We start from the raw sequence: 23,282 nt of genomic DNA on the forward strand, positions 1-23,282 counted from the left end.
TTCCGTAAAGGATTTTTTTTTGGTGGGGTTTAAGGGCGCTCAACTACTGAGGTCATTAGCGCCCAGTCACTGTTGTTAGAGCACATGGAATCTAGTAAAACTCAAGGGGAGGGGGGGACACCAGAAAGACCTAACAAAGATGCAGATAAAATAAGTAAAAAGGTTAGATGTCTTTGGACAAGCCAGTCAAAGTTATAAAACGCAGAACACGAGCAGCTGCTCGAGCGTCATCAGCTAAAATATCCGGTAAAGTAGATGGCAGGGACAGGACAACACGAGATTGACTAAAGCGGGGACACGACAATAAAACATGGCGCACTGTTAATGCCTGACCACAAGGGCACTGCGGGGCTGGGTCACCGGAGAGCAGGTAGCGGTGGCTAAACCGGCAATGCCCAATCCGCAACCTGGTCAGAAGGACCTCCTCTCGCCGAGATGGTCGGGAGGAGGTTGTCCAAGCAGTTGGGAGCGGTTTTACTGCCCGGAGCTTGTTTCCTTGGAGGGATGACCAAGCATCCCACCACAACGACACAAGTCTCTTAGAAACATCCCCACGAACGTCAGATGACGGGACACAATGGGAGGCTGGCCGAGGCAGGACTGCAGCCTTGGCTGCAGCATCCGCAGCCTCATTCCCAGGCACTCCTACATGCCCGGGAACCCACAGAAAGCTGACAGGAGAACCATTATTAGCGAAAGAATGGAGGGACTGCTGTATCCGTTGAACTAAGGGATGGACCAGATAGGGAGCTCCAAGGCTCTGAAGAGCACTGAGTGAGTCAGAGCAGAGTACATACGATAAATGGCGGTGGCGGCGGGCATACTGAACGGCCTGATGGAGAGCAAAAAGCTCGGCCGTAAAGCTGGAACATTGGTCGAGGAGCCGGTATTTAAAGGTGGCGGCCCCGACGACAAAGGCACAGCCGACACCATCGTCAGTTTTGGAGCCATCGGTGTAAATAAAGGTGTGACCGGCAAGTCGAGCACGAAGTTCGACAAACCGTGAGCAATACACTGCAGCCGGAGTACCCTCCTTCGGGAGTGAGCTGAGGTCGAGATAAATATGAACCGGAGCCTGGAGCCAAGGTGGTGTCGGGCTCTCACCCCCTATGAAGGTGGTAGGGAGGGCAAAATCCAATTGTCGAAGCAGGCGACGGAAGCGGACTCCGGGGGGGCAGCAGGGCAGACACATACAACCCATACTGACGGTCGAGAGAATCGGCGAAGAAGGACTGGTAAGAGGGGTGGTCGGGCATAGACAACAGCCGGCAGGCATACCGACACAGCAGTACGTCGCGCCGGTAGGTCAATGGTAATTCGGCAGCTTCAGCATAAAGACTCGCGACAGGACTAGTGTAGAAGGCTCCGGTCGCAAGACGTAACCCCCGATGGTGGATGGAGTTGAGACGGCGTAAGAGGGATGGCCGAGCAGACGAGTAGACGAAGCTCCCATAATCCAGCTTCGATCGGACTATGGACCGATACAAGCGAAGCAGGACAGTGCGATCCGCTCCCCAAGATGAACCACTAAGAACTGAGGACATTAAGGGAACGGGTACAACGGGCCGCCAAATAAGAGACATGCGGAGACCAACACAGTTTCCTGTCCAACGTGAGCCCTAGAAACTTAGTTGTTTCCACGAATGGGAGAACAACGGGACCGAGATGTAAGGATGGCGGAAGGAACGCTTTATATCGCCAAAAGTTGATACAAACCGTCTTCTCTTCAGAGAACAGGAAGCCATTTGCCACGCTCCACGAGTATAGGCTGTCTAGACAACGCTGAAGGCAGCGCTCCAGGAGGCATGTTCTCTGGGCACTGCAGTAGATCGCGAAGTCATCGACAAAGAGAGCCTGAGACATTAGGTGGAATGCAATCCATAATTGGATTGATCGCGATGGCAAAAAGGGCTACACTCAAGACGGAGCCCTGAGGCACTCCGTTCTCCTGGAGGAAGACGTCGGACAATACGGAACCCACACGTACCCTAAACTTTCGATCCGTTAAAAAGGAATCAATAAAAAGGGGCAGGCGACCGCGTAGGCCCCACCTGTGCATAGTGCGGAGGATACCTTCTCTCCAACAGGTACCATGAGCCTTCTCCAAATCGAAGAACACGGCTACCGTTTGGCGCCTTCGCAAAAAGTTGTTCATGATGAATGTCGACAAGGTCACAAGGTGGTCAACAGCGGAACGGCGGCGACGAAAGCCGCATTGGACTGGTAAGTAGCCGTCGAGATTCAAGAATCCAAACTAACCGAGCATGAACCATGCGCTCCATCACCTTACAGACGCAGCTTGTACGAGAAATGGGGCGGCATCTACAAGGAAGGTGTCTATCCTTCCCGGGTTTGGGTATAGGAACAACACCGGCGTCACGCCAACGCATGGGGACCTGACCTTCGGTCCAGACGCGATTGTAGGTACGAAGAAGGAAGCTTTTGCCCGCCGGAGAAAGGTGTGCCAGCATCTGAACGTGAATGGCATCTGGCCCTGGAGCAGAGGACCGGGACAGTGCAAGCGCACGTTCGAGTTCCCGCATAGTAAAGGGGGCATTATAAGTTTCCAGATTCAGCGAGTGGAAGGAAGGTCGCCGAGCCTCTTCTGCCTCTTTCCTGGGAAGGAAGGCAGGGTGGTAATGGGCGGAGCTTGAAACCTCCGCGAAAAACCGGCAAAAGGCGTTGGAGACAGCCACAGGATCAACGAGGACCTCATTACCTGAGGTCAGGCCAGGTACCGAGGAGTGGGCCTTAATGCCCGACAGCCGGCGCAGGCCACCCCATACGACAGAAGAGGGAGTAAAACTGTTAAAGGAGCTAGTGAAAGAGGCCCAACAAGCTTTTTTGCTGTCTTTGATGACTCTACGGCATTGCGCTCGGAGTCGTTTGTATCCAATACAATTCGCCAACGTAGGATGGCGGCGAAAGGTGCGTAAAGCACGTCGTCGAGCACGGATAGCGTATCTACAAGCCTCATTCCACCAGGGGACGGAAACACGACGTGAAGAAGAGGTAGTACGAGGAATGGAACGTTCGGCAGCATTGATGATAACAGCCGTGAGGTATTCGACCTGACTGTCACAACTGAGAAAATCGTGGTCCGGAAAGGTCGCCAGGGAGGAGTAAAGTCCCCAGTCAGCTTTCAGTATGTTCCAGCTCGAAGGACGTGGGGATGGGATGTGGTGCAGGAGACGAACGACACAGGGGAAGTGGTCGCTCGAATAGGTGTCAGAAAGGACATACCACTCTAACTGACGGGCAAGAGTGGTAGAACAGATCGAGAGGTCCAAGTGGGAGTAGGTATGAGTAGAGTCCAAGAGGAAAGTCGGGGCGCAAGTATTGAGGCAGACAAGATTGAGATGGTTGAAGACATCCGCCAAGAGTGAGCCTCTTTGACAGGATGCAGGAGAGCCCCAAAGGGGATGATGGGCATTGAAGTCGTCAAACAATAAAAACGGCGGGGGAAGCTGAACAATCAGTTGCATCATGTCAGCCCGACTAACAGCGGATGACGATGGAGTGTAGATGGTACAAACTGAAAAAGTAAAAGCAGAAAGAGTAATACGGACAGCTATTGCTTGGAGTGGGGTGGTCAATGGGATGGGATGGGATGGTAATAGACATCGTCCCGACCGAGCAACATGACCCCACCATGAGCTGGGATACCGTCCACAGGGGTGAGGTCATACCGCTCCGAGGTATAGTGGGTAAAGGCAATACGGTCAGTCGGGCGCAACTTGGTTTCCTGGAGACGAAGGACGAGTGGACAGTGCAGGCGGAGAAGCAGTTTTAATTCCTCCCGATTAGATCGAATACCTCTTATGTTCCAATGTAACAAGGCCATCGCTAGTCAAAAAGGAGGGGGAACGAGACGGGGGAAGAGCTGGTCACCTCGACAGCCACGGAGGGCCAGGTTTCGAGGGAACAACGCTACAACCGGCGGGAGGCGGATCCTGTTCCATCGAGTCGTCGCCAGCTGCGGCCGCTGTCCCTGGTGGTGTAGGAGGGGCATCATCATTTGCCGACCAGAGGCCAGCTGAGCGCCTGGCAGCAGAGCATCCCGGCGAAACTGAGGACGGCCGGGAGCAGCGACTCACGGATGGAGCGTCAGACGAAACGCGCCAGGGTGGAGAGGGGGATAAAGACTTCTTCTTGGGGGCCTTCTTGGAAGTCCGAGGAGGTACAGGGGTGGTGGGCTGGACCCGAAGGAGGTCCTCCTCACGCGTGGGGTCTGTTTTGGAACGCCGGACCTCGGAAGCTGGGGTCCGGAACGTTGCCCCGATGGACGCCTGAGAAGAGGATCGCTTCTCAGGCGGCGGGGGGGGGGGGGGGGGTGGAGGAGGAGGAGGAGGAGGAGGAGGAGGAGGAGGAGGAGGAGGGGGGGGAAGGGTGGCCCCTGGGGCAGAGGGGGCGGGGGCCACGGGGGAGGAGGATTTGGAAGGGAGGGATTTGAGAGGCGGAGGCAGAGACCCCGGATGTGGGGAGGAGGTGGAGGGGGGACAGGATAGGGGTGAGGATACCGCGGAAGGAGGGGACACAACTGAGGCAAACGAAGTGGTCAACGGCACAGGATGGAGGCGGTCATACTTCTTCCTGGCCTCAGAATATGAGAGACGATCCAAAGTTTTGAGTTCTTGTGTCTTCTACTCCTTCTGATATGTGGGGCAGTCTGAGGATCTAGGCGAGTGGATGCCAGGACAATTAACGCACCGAGGTGGTGGGGTGCATGTATGTTCCTCACGAAGAGGACGTCCACAATCGCCACAAAGGGGCTCAGCCTCACACCGTGACGACATGTGCCCAAAGCGCAAACACCGAAAACAGCGCACAGGAGGCGGGACGTAAGGTTGCACGTCGCACCGGTAGCACATCACCTTTACCTTCTCTGGGAGAAGGTCCCCCTCGAAGGCGAGGATAAAGGCCCCGGTGTCGATGCGACGGCCTTTGGGGCCGCGTTGGACTCGCCGGACGAAATGCACACCTCGGCGCACCAGGTTGGCCCTGAGCTCCTCATCAGATTGCAGCAGGAGGTCCCGATGAAAAATAACCCCCTGCGTCCTATTTAGTGCCAGATGCGGGACAATGGACACTGGGATATCCCCTAGGCGGTCGCACGCCTGGAGCGCCGCCGACTGTGTGGTGGAGGTGGTCTTTATAAGAACGGACCCCGAACGCATCTTACTGAGAGCCTCGATTTCCCCGAAGATGTCCTCAATGTGCTGAACAAAGAACATGGGCTTGGAGGTGGCGACCGTCCCCCCATCGGTTCGAGAACAGACCAAATAGTGGGGGAAGTACTTCGCCCCAAGCCGGCGGGCCTGTCCCTCCTCCCAGGGAGTGGCCAAGGGGGAAAGGGCAGGAGAACCAGAACTAGAGGCAGTACCTTTCCATTTGAAAGACTCGGCCGCAAAGCGACCTGATACGTGTTGACGTTTCATCTGCGAAATGCCCGCCCCGATACCACCCACTCCGACCAGGGGCTCTCCCCACAGGCGCCACCCAGCCTCAGCAAGGGCCACCTGGCAGGATGACTGTTGCCGGGAGTCCTGATGCCCCAAGGAGACGGGCATCTACTCCTTGGCCGACGTGGGGAGGTTGCTGCTCAGGTATCGGCAGTACGATCCCTGTGTTGTCAGGGGGCTACAACCTAGAGGGTACATGACGACCCCACCACAACGGGCTGGCTACCGTGCTGGATTTCTGGTGCCATGGAAAGTCCATCATGATCGTAGGTGCAGATGGGGACGCACTATGGGCGTAACTTGTATAACCCAGGCGTTTAGGCCCAATTTGAGGAATAGTGGGTATGGTTACAACGCCGGTACAATGCTGAGTGCCAAGGACTTAGTGCACTGAGGACCAGTGGTACACCACGTAAGGCGTCCTTCCCCAAAGGCTCGTACTTTTGTAGAATTTTGAAAAATGAAGGTCAAACCCCAAGGGGGACCATCACATGAAAGGCCGAAACGGTTGGAACTCCTTTTAGTCGCCTCTTACGACAGGCAGGAATACCTTGGGCCTATTCTTACCCCAGACCCGCAGGGGGAGGGTGTTTTTTTTTTCCTTATGCGGGTAGAGTTCAAGGTGATAACTAATGAGCTTTGAAATGCCTGTTGCATCGCATTTATGGATTCCACTTTTCCATGTAATATTTAATCGGTCAGGCGAACAGACACTACAATGTTATTGCCAACCGCATTATCGGCACTTACGATTGGAAATTTTGTTCTAATTTCTCTTAATAATTACCACCTTTTTTACTTCTGTCTTCCTCATACGCTTAATCAGTCGTGATGTTTCTATATTTAGAAAGCCAATCTTAACGGCTAGGAATCTGAATTTTAGCCTCATTTCCCTTTATTTTTATACTTTCTCAGTAGCCTGCTGCATTCGTGACATTTGCAACAGATAAGGTAAAGTATTTAAGCTGCTTATAAACTGAATTCAGCTGTAGCATGTGTTTTCTGTTGTAACCATCATGCGCACCAAATGTTCAAAATAAAGCGAAATTTTACTCCAGACAGCGAAACAACCATTAGAAAACCATCCGAAACGATTCCGAACACGATTGCACACTTACGTGACGACCTGCAAAAACTCCGACGACATCGTAACGCCTGTGCAAGTGCTAGTCCGAAATAAAAACATCGTATCGGAGCATTATAAGTAAGTCCGCGTTATTTCTTAATAGTTATCAGCTTTGCATAAGTAAAACTTATGTAACCTGCACGTGGTCAGTTCTGCTGGTATTTTTTGAATTTAATGTCGAGACATTTGGGTTCTTAGTTTTTTCTTGAGATACCAAGTAAGTGAACTTTCGGAAAGGGTGCGATTATGCGTGAGAAGCTATTGCGTTTTAAGACTGAGCTAGTGGGGCGCAATTTCCTGACCAGTTTTATTCCGGCTACCCAACAGATCCTGTCACGTCATGCGTCACAAACTACCAAGCAGCTTTAAAAATGAAGGTGAAGAGAGACGTGTGAATAAACATTTGGAAGTCTGATTCGGTTGCGAAGACAGACTTTCCAGACAATAACAGAATCAAATACTTTACAAAGTTGAAATTTTCTCCACATTACACTTTTTAATTTATAGTACTGTGTTTGAAATGCACTAAACAAAAATTACTTTACACACTAAAGCTTAACCCTTTCAGATCTGAATTTTTCTGGCAGAAAGAAACTTTTCTTTGTGCTCTAATGCTGTTGTGATTTTTGATCATTTTAGATGCAAGATTTATACACATGTATATACTCGTTTTGAAAATGTACTTTTTACGCTTGGCTTCTTTTTATGGGCAATTTTGAAATGTTCACTGTTATAATAAACAAACTGATCAATAATTACCATGCAAAGAACGATAATAGTATTCAACCATTCACTTGTTGAAACTTTTTAGTTATGCCCAGCTGGTTACAGAACTCGTGCATGGTGAAAAAATGAACACTCACAAACATGTGCACATGAGGTTTCCACTGAGGAAACATATTTGTTGCAGCTAGAACACACCAAACAATGGACACAATTGTTGGCTGTGGGTTCTTACTTTGAATCACGTCCATAAACATTATAGTTAGCAATGGATAAGATTTGTGTGCTAACTGCAGAAAATTAGCTTGGACACAAACTTCCAACATGCTGTACTGCTTTTGAAATTGCAACGATAGGAAGTAAGTGAAGGAGAGTGATAGATATGTTTCAAGTGACCGCCAAAGTGTTTGGACACGAATGACGTTTCCGTGATGTGGTCAGGTACCCACGTTCTAACAAAAATGTTATGTACGTGACATTTGTTTGCGATCCTTCATAAACAGACTGCGTAAAAATTAGGTTACGCGTTTTTTTTTTTTTTACCCAACAAATATGCAATTTCAATAACTCGCAAACTGGCGACCAAATGGAAAGTCATCTGAGGAAAAGAACGTCCCAGTTCTGAATTCAGCAACAACGAAGTTGATATTCAAGCAGCTAGCGCTGTGCATTTTAATGCAGCGTACCGAGACCAACATGAGCTGTCAGTATAGTTCTACAATATATCCGAGATGATTACTCTGTGGTCTAGTTTTAATTACCTTTACATAACTACTTACCTCCTTCAGAACATCGTTCAGGAGTACAGAAAATTCGAAAGTAAATTTTGGGAGCACCACGTGTACTGCAGTCGGTCTGAGCAGTCCGAGATCTTCTCGCAGAGCAAATGGATTTACAGTGCTCAGAAGGTTTTCGAGACCATCCCTGTCGTCCGGCAGGACGATGAACATTGAGAATTTCCTGCCCTGTAACAATGAGTACAACGTTTTACTATAATGAACTTGCAGAGATTCCTCACACCGCAGTCACAGAGATAACTCGGGAATTGCTAATAATATGCAACTTACAAGATAGGGTAATCGCAATATGCTTGCATTAATCTCTTTAGAGTGTAAGTAGAAAAATTCTGCACTCTGACGCATGAACTGTGCGGCTACAGTTTTCCCTTTGCCTGTGTAGAAATTGCTGGTGAAGGTAAGCTGAGGCTGAAACTGATACTTCCAAGAGCCTTTGAAGTACAGTGCGTTCACAAGCAGGAGGACAGCGTCCGAAAGACCATCTGTAATTAATACCTTCCATTAATAACCAACTTTAATTAGAATTTCTTGTTGTGATAAACTTTAAATTCACTTAATTTTTTGCCTTCCAAGTATTTAAATTTAGAAGATAATAGCAGCTACATTATAAATTAGTATCTTTCAGTCATAACTGACACGATAACCTGCCATATAGAGTTGAAGTTTTATGGGTATTTTGTCCTGACAAGAGTGGTAAAGGAAGAAGCTTAAAGGTTGACAACCTGCGACAAATTGCTAAAGAAAATAAAAATTCAAGGTTTACTTTTCTAACAGCAATATATTAAATGGCGATGAGACCTCACAAAGTGAATATAACGGCTGAATATTAGTATCTTCGTAGAAAGCTTTATTTTATTACTGCCTGTAGTATGTGTGTATAACCGAAGCAAAGGCGTGTGTAAGTAGTGGAAACTAAATGTGAAAAAAAAATTTGCTGTAAGTTCGCTCTTGAGAGTGGTTTCCACGAATGACATACAGAAAAAGAGAATATGGTTTGAGCTATACATACCTTCATTCATTATTGAGTCAATGTGACCACGTGTAGCATTTTTTACCCACTCATTAATTAAGGGCACAGTTTTAGGATCTCTGAAGTCGACATTTTGAATATCACTGTTATAAAACGCCCTCAGGATTGTAACAAAGCGTGGTCGTAGTGTCAGTGAGACGTCTGCAAATACTTTGTTTCCCAAGTCGAACAGATAATCCGGGTTGCTTCCCTGTGGATAGAAATTTCTGACTGAACAACTGGTTAATTCCTAGTCACACAGTTTTACCAAGACTTCGTAATAAATTGTGTAACTACTAAATCATGTTTTAGTTTTTTGCAGGGCGACTTTTGATGTGTATGGAAAATCAGACTATGTACAGATGACACTGAAAAGAATCCAACAGTTATATACCATTTTTCAAGCAATCTAATTTTTACAGAGCTATAGCTAATTTTCTGTAGCTCAAAACCGGCAGATCCAAATAACAGAAAACATTACGTAATATGATCATATTATAAAGAATGTCATGCAGCTGCATCGCAAATCACCCTGCAAATACTATTTCGATAATCTGTGATGGGAAAGAATACTGTTAACAACTGCAGTCAGTTACTAGCTTCAATTATGTTTTAACGGAAGGATGAAGAAACTTACATCTTTTGCAACTAAAAATTTATTTTTGAGTACCAGATATATTGCACCAATAGATGTTTTGTATCTTCAGTTGTCTATAGTAGACGTAAAATTGATTATGCATATTTCTACTCGAGATTTGTAGGGGTTCTTTTTCAGTTTCTTTAAGTCTAGCTATTTCTGTTTACAGTATATGGTTGTGTTTTGTACTTACATTCATTTGTGTGTCCTGTTCATGCAGCCACTTTTCATTCTGTATGTGCTAAATGCATAAAATATAAGTTTCTTCCAATAAATATTTCTTTGCATATAATCTATACTGCAGTTAACTGCACATGCTTGCCTGCTCTTTGTCACATGCCTTAGAGCTGACAGGCATCATGGGAGAATTTAGAAGTGCTGGGGTGGTAATGGAGGAAGGATACGTGGTAGGAGGGATAGGTGGTAGGAGGGAGGGAGGGAGAGAGAGAGAGAGAGAGAGAGAGAGAGAGAGAGAGAGAGAGAGAGAGAGAGAGAGATGGTAGACTGAATTAGTTTGAATATTGGTCTTCTGTTGCTTGTTTGATCATTGAGAATATTCTTATTCTTATTTGTGGCCTTGTGGGCCTTCTGTATTAAATATTCCTTTAAAGTGAACACCCCCTCTTGTTGCTATGGCAATGATTTGTTAATGTGAAAGTTGCGAAGTTGGGCAACACTTCGGATTCCAGACAGAGAACGCTAGTTCAAAGGTCAGAATAAGATATTTTACTACCTCCTGCAGCAGCATGTTTAGTAGTACACCGTACTGTTCAAATCAACCATTGGAGTGACAGCTTTTCCTTACCAAGCAGTGATATGAAATGGGCAAGCATTAAAAACCTGTAGAAGAGAAGGCGAATGGAAGTTACAGTGCATCTATAAACAAAATATCATAAAGGACGCTTGTTTGCAGCTTTTATCAAGCAAGCATGATAGTGAATCGAAACCAGTCAGTAAAAATATTGAGTGATTTTTGTGCCTGGCCTGAAAAAAATTTTAACTGTCGCTGTTACCCCTACAGGCAACGCCTGCTGTCAATGAATTTTTAGGTTATTTGGGGCATACAACGGGAGAGGTTTAGTAAAAAGAGCTACCACCCCAGGCAGCAACAGTGGTTCTAATAACTCAGATGGCACCAATTCTAGGTTTTGATGATAAATACAGGTATGGTTAGATCATTCCATGGTGTGAAGTCTACAACAGACTTCATTAGTAGCAGCTGGCGTGTGGTAGCATCCCATTCCCTCGGCAACCGATGATCAAAAATTTTCAGTGGATGAGAGACAAGGCAGGATATCATGTGCGACATGTGGCCACAAAGACCTTTAGGATAAGGCACAGCTACTAGCATTAACGTCGGATAGAGCACCTGCTGTCCAAATTACCAGTTTTATGAACTAGAGGCAAACGTGCTACGTACTCAATGACATGATATGCCATACCACCACGTCAGGTCGTGGTGGTGGTGGTGGTGGTGGTGGTGGTGGGACACTCAGCTGCGCAGTCATCAGCGCCCATGCGAAGTCCCAATTTTTACACAGTCCAAATTAGCCACGGTCGCGAATGATGATGAAATGATGGGGAAAAAGACACCCAGTTGCCAGGCAGATCAAAATCCCCAACCTGCCCGGGAATCGAACCCGGGACCGCATGATCCAGAGTCAGCAACGCTAGCCACTTGACCACGAGCTGCGGACATCACGTCAGGTGGTGGGCCCATATGACGACAAATGCAATCTGTTACATGAGTTCTCTGCATCTTCACATACAGGTACTTCTATCGTGAAGCTGTACATGAAATCTCGACATGTCTGAAAAGACTAGGTGCCATTCCGTTGTGCAGCGTTGTCTTCAGTTGCGCCATTTTCTGTGCGCCTCTGTTGGCTCAAAGGAACCCGCAACAATGGTCTCCTTGCTGGCATTCTGCGGTGTTCGAGGCATGGTTGCACTGTCCACGGGGATACTGGTCTCGCTGAAACCAAGTCACTTTTGTGACTATATAGTTGACATGGCTGTAAAACCCTGCACAGTCGAGCGAATATAACGTCTGTCCTCTCGGGCACTTGTGTGGCGCCATTGAGATCCTGCTCAGTGTCTGTTATGGGCCGCCTGAAGTAATTAGTTCCACATTCACAGGACAGTCTTGGGATCCCGACCCACATGAACAGCGGTATCTCCGAACAAGAGCGTGCAGTCTCGATAGGCCACGATCCTGCTGCCGAATTCCGGTATGCTTGGGCAGACTTTTTTCTTTACACTAAGCATCTTCTCAGACAACCAACATCCAAACGCGATATCTGAATGAAGAGGCTGCTACTTAATCTGGCATTACTTAATACTACTCCGCGCAGTTATGCTGAAAGGACAATCACGTGCATATCCAAACATGTAGTACACTCCGTGGCAATTTGAGGTTTGTTGCACGCCGCCTTCATGGCGTTGCAGTTTAAACGATCAACAGTGTAATTGTAGGATGATTATAGAAATCTGGAAGCTCTCAGAATATCTTTAGCCTCGTCGTATACACTCTTGGGTAATGATTCAGAGGACGTTTATTCAAAATAAATAGTTAACTAAATACAGTTTAGATGTTCGGAGTGTTACCTGCAGCGAGGCCACGATGGCACTGTACTTGTCGCGCGTCTGCTGGCGGTCCTTTGTGAGCAGCAACCCCGCTTCGAGTTCGCGCGCTGTGTCGCCCGTGGCGCCCTCGTACAGCATTGCAAGGACCATCTTGACGCCGATGGGTGAAACTACCACATTTCCCGGGTAGCGTGCATCCAGCGCCCGGCAAAGTGCCCAGTCGAAGGCATCGAATCGCTCTCCCGCAGACACGGGGAGGTAGTCGTCGTCGTCCCAGAGGCTTGGGTCCTCAGCAGGCGGCAGGTCCAGAAGGGGTGGCACGGCTAGCACTCCGCACAGGAACACGACGACTACACAAACAAATCACATATCACACTCTGGCCTTACTCATGGTAGCTATTTTCTCCGTCTGTGGCATTCCATCTGAGTTACAATTAACACACTTCATCTGGCAATAAGAGGAACTATTTATAGTCTTGTTGCTTTCACTGTTGGGAACATTAATCTGCAGTTTATCTGCACGATATGAAACAGTTTAATAAACAGACGAGCTAGCTCAGGAGTGCAAGTAATTTTACATCTATGTGAAGTATTCTACAAGGCTTATTGCATGGGGTGGTCATGAAGTATCGATTCATTTCTAAGAAATAATTTGTATATTTCCATAATACATAATTTTAATCCATTTCCGTAATAACATGGCCCTTTTTTTCAATTTAATCGGGAAGAATGCCTACGATAGAGAACGTGTGGGTGTTAGTGGGTGGCTGTGTATTTTATCTTATCTGGAAATTAAAGTATTTCACCCAATAATTTCACAAACCAGCACCAACAAGATAAAACATCCTGTTAGTTGTCAAGAAGTTCCAAAGACCTGGAAACGTTGTCTGTCAATCACGCTCCCGGAAACGGCCTGTACCACAAGAGAGGGTTCAGTGTATCAGAAGCAAACTGAAGAAGTCCGAATGTGCATGAACTCTTCCTTTAAGGAACCAGTTTCACTTATCAAAATCAAAGAGCTAAACAAATAAGCATGCCACATTCAGTGCTTAACAAATTTGAACACTAAGCTCACGCCGATCTCCAAGCTGAGTTATGATTTGATAGGAGTTACGTGCAACGAACACCTCGTGGCAATTTTTTTTTTTACTGATGAGGCCACATTTCACATCAGCGGAGAAGTTAAACGCAACTGCTGCATTATGAGTAACAAGGCACCTCACTCTACCATTTAATAGCAAAAACACTCATCAAAAATTAATGTTTGGCTTGGATTCACAATGACTACAGTTTATGGACCCTTTGTTTTTGCGGAATAGAAGAGAAACATACGTTGGTGTTCTGGAGCAATCTCAGGACTTTGCAAAAACAAACAATGTCTGATGGGAAACCGCAATCAGTGGTTATTAATTAATAATAATTAGCAATCTCAGGAACCACTCTTCAGCAAGAAACATTGTTGATAATTGTGTTCCAACAGGGTAGAGGATTCTCTTATTTTACTCTCGCAGAAAGGAATATCAGTACCTAATCGAAGATTCGCCAAAAGGTGGACAGGAAGAGTTTCAAGATTGCGTCCACTGTGTTTACCTGATTTGACTTCCTTGGATATCTGCTCTGCACCTGGGTGTATGTGAACTCAAGTTTGTGAGAAACAGAGGTTAGGGATCTCAAGGATCTAAGAAATCAAATCCGGGATGCAGCGTCAGTCGTTTCATATGAAATGGTTGATTGGTTGGTTGGTTTGGGGGAGGGGACGAAACAGTGAGGTCATTGGTCCCATGACCTAGGATGGCAGGAAATTGTTCCTGAAGCCCAATCATCAAGGGGAAGGGGTCACGTGCAAACAAAGGAAAAAGGGATGTCAGGACATCAGGAAGAGGAATGAACAGGAGGTGGGGTGGGTGGAAACAGAGAGCAAGGGTGGCTCAAATACTACACATAGTGGAGCACTAGCACCACCAACAAACTGTCTCTACACCCACGCCATACCGTACCAATATCATGAGGCAACAGGGACACCACCTGGGGAAGAAGACAAGGAAAGGGGAAACAAAACAGCCCAACAGAGCAGATAAAATGTAGGGAAAAGGCGGAGAGAACCTGGCCGGTGTGGAAGCAAGGTCAAGGCCTCCATAACCAACGCCTACACGCATCATACACTATTAATATTTCATATTGTTAACAGAAACTTACTTAAATTACAGCCTGGATCGACTATGAGAAGGCCGGCCGCGGTGGCCGTGCGGTTCTAGGCACTTCAGTCCGGAACCGCGCGTCTGCTACTGTCGCAGGTTCGAATCCTGCCTCGGGCATGGATGTTTGTGATGTCCTTAGATTAGTTAGGTTTAAGTAGTTCTAAGTTCTAGGGGACTGATGATCTCAGATGTTGAGTCCCATAGTGCTCAGAGCCATTTGAACCATTTGACTATGAGAAGGGAGGGGGTGGGGGAGTGTGCCATGGTATCAGTCTGAGTGGTTGTATTCAGGTGCCCTAGTAAAATTTTACGGAATCTAAGGTAAAAGAACCGCATAGAAACTAAAAATTTACTACAAATTGGCCATTTTTTTAGAAGATCAGGTAAACTTAGTGGGGTGTAGCTTCTCGAGTTGCAGACATACTGATAAGCTGGTAAAATTTTCTCGGGCTCTAGTGGTTTAAAATCCACAAACTTCCGGCCGAGTACTCCTTGGCCATTGTCAAGTGGTGATTGTCTAATGATTGCAGCTGCCGTCCTTATACAGCCGCGCTGTCTTCAGTGACGTCACTGGTGCTCGCTCCAGCGCCATATATGGTAATGTTTTCATTGCGCGCTTACTGCGCCCGCCTCAACTTACCGATGGCCGGGTTCCAGGTTGTGCTTAGCTGCAGACCGCCGTCTTTATTGAGGATGCTGTCAAAAATTTGTAACTATCGCTTCTTTTAAAACACTATCCCAAAAATTAGTAGTCCGTGCAGTAACAGATTTCTCGGCCAATCCAATACGGTGTCCGTTTTCTGAAGTATGTCTCGCCACCGCTGATTTCTCAGGATACCAAAGGCGAAAACATCTCGTGTTCCACACAGCGCTGTTCAATAGTTCGTACAGTCTGTCCCATATAGAACTGTCCACACCCACACGGTATTTTACATGCTCCTGGTGTTCTGAGACCAACATCGTCTTTCACAACCCTTATTAGCTGTCAAATTTTAGCCGGTGACCTAAAAACCGTATCGATTTTGTGCTTCTCATAAGCCGGCTAATCTTTCCTGTGACAGCCACAGAACGGCAAGAACGCAAGCTTCTTCGTCCTTGCAAGATGACTTGAGAAATCAGGCGGTTGCTGTAGCCATTTTCTTTTAAGACTTCCCGTAAGTGGCTCAGTTCGTTCGGAAGACTTTCAGCGTCTGAAACGGCTTCCGCTCTATGCACCAATGTCCTCAGACAGAACTTTTTTTTATGAAGGGTGATCATAGCTGGTAGCATGCAGATATCGGTCTGTGTGGGTGGCTGCGACATCAATTTTCTTTCCGGCGGATGAGGACGTCTAGAAAAGACAATGTACCTTTCTCTACTTCCATCGTAAATCTGATATTATGGATGCTGAAGTTGAAAAATTCTACCAGATTTTCACGCCCACGAAGCAAGAAAACGAATGGGTCTTCTACGTACCGATAAAAGCAAGTAGACTTTGCAGGAGCCGTGTCTAGGGCAATGTTTAAGTACTCCAGGAAGAGGTTGGCTATAATTGGAGCTAATGGGCTTCTCGTCGTGACGCCGTCCGTCTGGTACCTTGCCATGATTTCAGTTTAGGCGCCGTACTGCATCATCAATTGCAGACAGTCGATACGGGTCTGTACAAGTTGAGCAGGGCTTTGCTATAGCTGTGATTGAAATAATAGCAGTAGTGCTGCTGCTTTTAGCGAGTATCGACGCATTAAAGAAATATGGAGAAGTCCCCTTTCCGCACCGGGTTTGAAGAACATGATTAGGAAGTTCGAATTAACTGGCGATTTGGGTGTTGCTCTTGGGAGTTGCCGACGGCCAATTCCACCACGAATTATTGTAGTTACTATTGCCATGGCTGAGAATGTTGGACGCAATGTGTGATCTTTAAACGGTGCACCAGCTGTGTCACGACAGTTGAATATTCCATGGTCCACCGTTAGAGAAGTGCTGCACAATTGTGAAACTGTGTCTAGGACGGTTCTAGGCTGTCGTCGATGCAGATGGTTGTCACATTGAGCTACGTTTGTAACGTAGAGCGTAGGATACGAAATTGAACGTTACCTTATCATTTGGAAATGCAAATGTCTGTCAATGGTTTATTCGTTATTTCTTTTCCGCGTGTCCTTACAAATGTTTCCACAATGTTGAATTGTGCTACGATCACACTTTTTAAGGGGCCCTCTCAAGTAGCGAAAGTTTAATTGTAACCATCCTGTATATAAAAAAAATTTTCGGCTGCAATACCATGATATCAAATTTCGTAATTTATCGGTTTACTAGACTCATTATAGCACTAGTCAGACCAGAACAAATGCGAGGAAGTGCTACACGTCGCCAGTTATTAATTTGAGACTGGTTTTAGCCGTTCTTGAACTTTATAGGGGATAAGAACTGTGCTTACATTCGATACCTCTATGCTGGAAAGTAGCGGTGTACCAATAGAGTTGCCTTCTCTGTTGAGGTCAAAATCTTATCTAGGCGGGCAGCCGTTACTGTTGGTAAAGAGAACCTACACAAACTGTTAGGAAATTAGTGTATTTAGTTGCGTGACAATGTAATAGTGGTATCTCCTCAAGAAAATAATTAGTGAATTATGTCTTCAAGCAGAACTGCAGCAGTAATCTGTCAAACGTTTCTTGCGGGAACAGCAACCATTTGCATTGCCTTTGCTATCGAGGAGAAAATATTTGTCACATCAATTTTTTCTAATATAAAAGTTAAATTGACATTCGTGGAGTGAACAACTTAAATCGTTGTTAAAAATAAATGCGTCATAACATGCCTGTAACAAACCTATAATAAATATTAATGTCAATCACACACCAACAATAATGAAGGATTGAGGAATAAGTACCCACCAATCTATTTTGCTCACTGGAAACGATCTTGCAAACTTACCCGGCATTATTAGTCCCTAGCCATTTCTTTACTTTGTGGAATACCTTTTATTACAAATAACATTACACATGGACGACGACTAAGATGGTTGCGAATTCACGAAATTTATTTCAATCAGTGATTAGACACTTTGAAGATATTTACAATAGCTGAGTACAAAGTATAAGTAAATCATATCCTAAAGTACAGATTCTGCTTGTTTTAACAAACTACATGCCATGTCTCCATCCTGTTCATCCGGTTCTTAGCGGAGCCCTTACAGGGGTCTTGGGAAATAGGGCTTTGCAGCACACATTTTATCACTGTCTGAATATTGTGAATAAATTTTCTTAGCTACTGTCGTGGGTCTTGCACAAGCGCAATAGGAAATGTCATTCCATGACGACTCGCGGGAATTTAGGTGACAAATGTCCTGTCAATGTTTGACCTACTATACATGTAAATCTAGTATTTTAGTTTATTTATAAATTTCGTCATCCACTTTACAAGAAGTTCCACAGGTTTGTCGATGCAATAAGTATTTTCCTTTGAATCTTCAAGTAAGATTTCTAAAAATTCAGTTCCAAGATGAAAAGTCCTTATACGCTAGTGTTTATTCTTGCTGTCTCTTAAAACTTCTAAATGTTTCCTTGTAAACAATGGAGATACTAATTTTACGAAATGAGTGCAGGATTTTTAGTACGAAGTTTGCGCCCAAGGTGCCTTTGCGCAGCATATGATTGGTGCGAAACGAGCACAGACCAACGTACATTCATTTTAATTGTGTATGCTTGACAAAAAGTCAAGCCACGATCTTCAGCGCACTATTAGTTATTCATGGTAATATTTACGTTCATCGTGTAACTGGAGGAACGTAGGTTCTGCGATTGAGTTACCTAAATTTGTATCCCTTTCACAATAACTGAAGGAATGAATGTAGTCGACGAAGTGGACCTAATTTTTTCGCAAGGAAACTCAGAGGTATGCCGTAATTGTGTTGTAAGTTATAGACTTACAATGTCTCTCTCTCTCTCTATACTGACATTAGCGTCTTTTGTAACCTCATTCCCTAATACTCAAAACGAGAATTAAATGAATCAGTCAGTTACGAACTTCAACACTACCCTGCTTTGATATTCGATGCTCGATCATGCGAAAACCACGTGAAGTTTTTCTCATAAGACATTAAAGTTCTTTGGTCAAAGCAGTCAGACTATTACTTGACTTTCTAAAAGCATTTCAGTCAGTACCCCACACCTACGGTTATTATTCAAAGTACGATCACATGAGAGCATCAAAAGATTTGCGACTGGACTGATTTGTAGATAAAGAGGATGCAGCATGTGCAATTGGGTGAACAATCTTTTACATAAGTAACTTCAAACGTGCCCCAGGGAAATGTTGGAACATTTTCTGTCCATGTTTTATATTTAAGACCTTGCACAAACAATAGTAACTTAAGACTTTTCGCAGATATTGCAATTACCTACAATGAAGTACTGTCTGAAGGAAACGGCACGAATATATATCGATAAGATTTCAACGTGATGTACAGATTGGAACTCGCTTTAAATGTTCAAAAATTGTAAATGTTTGCCGTTCACAGAACGAGAAAGCTTAGTATCGTACGACTACATTATCAATTTGTCGCAACTGGCATCTTTCGACTCACACAAATACCCGAATAACGACTTGTTTGGATATGAAATTGAACGATCGCATAGGCTCAGTCGTAGATAAAGCAGGTGGAAGACTTCCGTTCACTTAGGATACTACGAAAATGGAAACTGTCTTCAAAGGCGATTGATTACAAATCGCTCGTGCGACCCATCTTGGAATATTGTTGAAGTGTGTGTCCCGAATTAAGCAGGACTAACAACGAAGGAAAGAATTAGTGGACGAAGTTTTGCGCGGTGATGCTGAAAAACTGGCAAATGCTTTAAGAAAAATTGCCAAAACATAGCTACAAAGTTTCAATAACCAGCTTTAAGCAACGAATCAACGAATATAGTAAATCTCAACGCATCGTTCCCGCAGGGGCCACGAAGACAGGCAATACAGCGCGCACAGCAGTGTTTAAACATTCTTCCCCCGCTCTATAAATGAACAGTATGGAAGGAGGCCCTAAGAAGCAGTAAAATAGGAATTACCCTCTTTCATGCACTTCATAGTGATTTGCTGAGTAGAGATTCGATTTTTATTTCCTCGTTTAAGAATTGTCTAGCTAGAAAGTTTGCTTATTTCGCCAACCCGAAGATTCCTGTGCATTGTGCCAGTGTGTATCATATCACGCCCAGAACTAGGAATTCTAAATTAGAGGTCGATATAAAAAACGCGCGCACACGCACGCACACACACACACACACACACACACACACACACACACACACACACACACACACACACACACACACACACACACACACAAAACCGCAAGATACAATAGAAGGCTCGCGCGTTTACTGTACATTAACGTAGAAGAGTCACTCCAGCTCGTTCACTTTTAGATATACGTGACTGTCTTCAGAACGAGCAGCTTTATGGGTTGTTAGACACGTAAGCAGACAGTGTACAGGAATATTTTCAGACGCTGTCGCTACAAAACGCGCTTGGAACTGTAAAGCCTGTTCCAACATTGTCTCGTACTACCAGTAGGAATTAAGTTTAAGTGATTTTAACCATCACTCATGCTCATTCAGTTAGCTTTAGTTGCATAGATTTTAGTAAATTTTTATCTATGCTTCCATTCCATCCGAAGTACTTCAAGGTCAGTTTTAGCTTTTGCATCGCCCGTTCATAGTTCGATTGTGTACTGTCACTTTACAATGAGATCCATCATCTTCCGGAAGTGTCCGTCCAAAAAATTTCATTTTGATCCAGATTTTATTCTTTTGCGTATGAAACAGACATTTCCATCTACCCTTTTAACAGCAACAATACTGGCCTCAGCGCAAAATAATTATTTCTGAGGTAGACATGCTTTACTGTTTCTATATTTTGTCATCTTAATTCGGCGTCTTGCAGGTGCCACCTATCTTCCACCAGAACAAGATTGATCACATCTGAAGTATTGCGACTGCTATCGTGATGCTAACTATGTCTTCCTGACACTTTGCTGTTATCTTTGACATCGTGAAACCCCTTTTTTTATGGCTGGAAAACAATTTTTGTTGGCGATTAAAGGACTCAAATGTTCTTTAGCAAACAAAAACTTACGTTATGCAAAACATGATTTTAAATACTTTTAACCACGGAATAGCACATATGAAGTAGGAATATAGGAATATTTGCTAGTTTGCTTCTGTTATGAACACTTGACACAAGCATTTCAAAGAAATTTCCATTGATTCATGATCCATTGAAAAACAAAGGGCAAATTTTGTTATTGGCTTATTGATTTCAGTTTAGCTCTAGCATTTCAATATGAAGATTAAAGTTTTAAGGAATTTGCAGGAATGAAAATCAGGACTCCGTTATTTTTCCAGATTTTCATATTTTTACACATGTCCTTAAAACATTTCACGCCGTGTGACGATGGGCTGCTGGTAAATCGTCTTACTCGTGGCAGGTCAACGGCTAGTGACGTGGAACGGAGAGGCTGCTGCTGGGGTATGCGTAGGCTGGGCTGTTCGCAGGCTCGTCTCAACCGCCTTGCCATTGTACCCCGCGGGGTCAACGTTCGTTCACATAGTTCCATTGCGCCCTGGGGGAACGTTTTCCAGGAGAATTGCAGACGTAACGATACATGCACCGCCACCGCAGAATATGAGTGAAACTCTGAAGCTATGAACTGTATCCACGTCTACTCGATAAGGCCAATTTTTACCATTTAACTCCAAAATATAGCTTATTTACAAGAAGAACGTTGCGCATTATTGCCACCATTTAACATAATGAAGAAGGGAAGGAATATCAGCGTTTAACGCCGTCATGAGCAACAGCGTAAGCTCTGATAGTCGACAATGGGCAAAAACATTAGTCGTGTCCTATTCTACACCTACATCCATACTCAAAACCACTGAAGTGCATGGCAGAGGGTACTTCATTGTGCCACTTCTCAGGACTGCTTCCCGATCCATTCACGTGTGTAGCGCGGGAAGAATTATCACTTAAACGCTTCTGTGCGCGATGTAATATTCTAATCTCTTCGCAATCCCTAAGAGCTGCTTCAAGAAACTTTTTAAGCATGCTTTCATAGGATATTTCGAATTTATTCTCAAGTGTATGCCTTTTTTTTTCGAAATATCCTTGACGCTCTCGCACAGGAGGAACTTCTGGCTATTCGTACAACTTTTTGTTTACGTGCACTATGTCCTGTTAGCCCTGTTTCGTATGAATATTCTAGACTGGATCACAGGAGCGTGTTTTTTGAGAAATCTCCGTATACTGATTGCACTTCCCTAGTATTCTACCACAGAACTGAAGTCTACTACCTGCTTCACCTGACACTGAGCGTATGCGATCGTTCCATTTCATATCTCAGCAAATTGTTCAGAGAAACAAACCCTCTATTTGGCTTAATCGATTTGAGGAAACTACGGAAAACCCTAATCAGAATCGCCAGACGATTTGAACCCAACTCCTCCCAAAAGGAAGTACAGCGCCTTTCTCACTGCTTCACCTCGCTCGGAGCAGTGGATATGAATCAACAGTTCAGCGCGCTTTTCTGCTCGTTAGGACGACGCTAGCTTGTTTACGACTTCTGTGCGGTTGTAAATGGGTATCTCATCAACGATAAGTTCCATCATTACTTCGCTCCAACAATTTTCATGTTCTTTTGCCATCTGGTGGCCAAGCAGATAGAACGTGGCAAGTTTCCTAAAGGTTTTCATAATGTGCTGTAGCTTAATGGGACCTGTCGTTACGGTTCCGCTTTTTTCCTGCCACTTTCATCACTTCAGGCAATGATTTGTATGTGTGAAGAATGTCAGGTTGCACCGTGGTTCGGAGTTTATGTTCAACTGTAAATTTCTGTATGACTGGCTTGGTACGTCATTTCAGTGGTCGGAGAAAAGCGACGGCATACCACTTTTAATAAGACAATGGTAGTAAAACTTCTATTCAAAGCAACTTTAGAGTTTAGCAAAGCTTTGCCTTTTAAAGCTAGGGAAATACAACGATTAGCGCGCATCCTCTCCGTCGATAGTTTGCTAGCTGAACTTTGAGATAAATTTAGAGATTCAGCACTCCAACAATAAAATGGGGAGGAGTTTCCTAACTCATTTACCGTGGAAATTATATTGACTATAACGTGAGTGATACGGTGACAGTAGCTGCTGCACGTAATGAGTCACAGCATTCCGAAATTATTACATGTCAAAAGCACTTAATTGAACTTTGATATCGCCGTAGTCGCAACCCTAAAGGTAACTGTGTCCATAGCATTCGCTGATTTGTCAGTTATCTCGATACCGGCATGTGTTTTTGTAATATCGGAAAGAAGTCTCGCGATCGACACTTTTCGATTTCTTCCCTCTGAGCTGACTGCCATTGTGGTTTACCAGCGTGGTGTCACGAAGAGAAAGGGTGGGGCGTACGAACCGGGAGCCGACTCCTTAGCGACAAGAGCACTGACCTGTGAAGGCGCGGACGGCCATGGTGTGCGCTGCGCGGCGCGGTGGCGACTGCTGGCCGCTGGCTGCGGTCTGACTTGTTTACCTGCGCTCCCCTCCACTTCCTCCACACTGGCGCTGGGCCCGGGGGAAGTACTGTCCAGATCACTCTGCCCACCGGAATTTCTCGCGTCGCGAGCCGCATCAACCTTGCCTAACACTTTAGGCATGTTCCACAAAGCGAATTTATGCAGCTTGCAAGCACAAGTTGACCAAGTATAATAAACTGCGTGTGGAATTATTTCC

The 23,282-nt window shown here is 45.3% G+C and overlaps 2 protein-coding genes across 3 annotated transcripts in view; one reads left to right on the forward strand and one right to left on the reverse strand.

Moving 5' to 3' along the window:
- The window catches only part of LOC124556839 (serine protease inhibitor 2-like), a 32,001-nt gene extending 8,900 nt beyond the window's left edge, over positions 1 to 23,101 (reverse strand). The window contains exons 1-5 of the mRNA XM_047130856.1: positions 23,000 to 23,101; positions 12,359 to 12,687; positions 9,118 to 9,328; positions 8,379 to 8,590; positions 8,091 to 8,276 (exon numbers count right to left, since the gene is read on the reverse strand). Coding sequence (XP_046986812.1) covers positions 8,091 to 8,276; positions 8,379 to 8,590; positions 9,118 to 9,328; positions 12,359 to 12,687; positions 23,000 to 23,021 — 960 coding nt within the window. The 5' untranslated portion in view covers positions 23,022 to 23,101. The remainder of the gene's footprint in view (positions 1 to 8,090; positions 8,277 to 8,378; positions 8,591 to 9,117; positions 9,329 to 12,358; positions 12,688 to 22,999) is intronic.
- LOC124556838 (constitutive coactivator of peroxisome proliferator-activated receptor gamma-like) overlaps positions 1 to 23,282 on the forward strand; it is a 721,776-nt gene that overhangs the window by 567,194 nt on the left and 131,300 nt on the right. The gene's annotated exons all lie outside the window — the stretch shown is intronic.

Source organism: Schistocerca americana, chromosome X (assembly GCF_021461395.2).
Source record: "Schistocerca americana isolate TAMUIC-IGC-003095 chromosome X, iqSchAmer2.1, whole genome shotgun sequence".
Classification (NCBI taxonomy): Eukaryota; Metazoa; Arthropoda; class Insecta; order Orthoptera; family Acrididae; genus Schistocerca; species Schistocerca americana.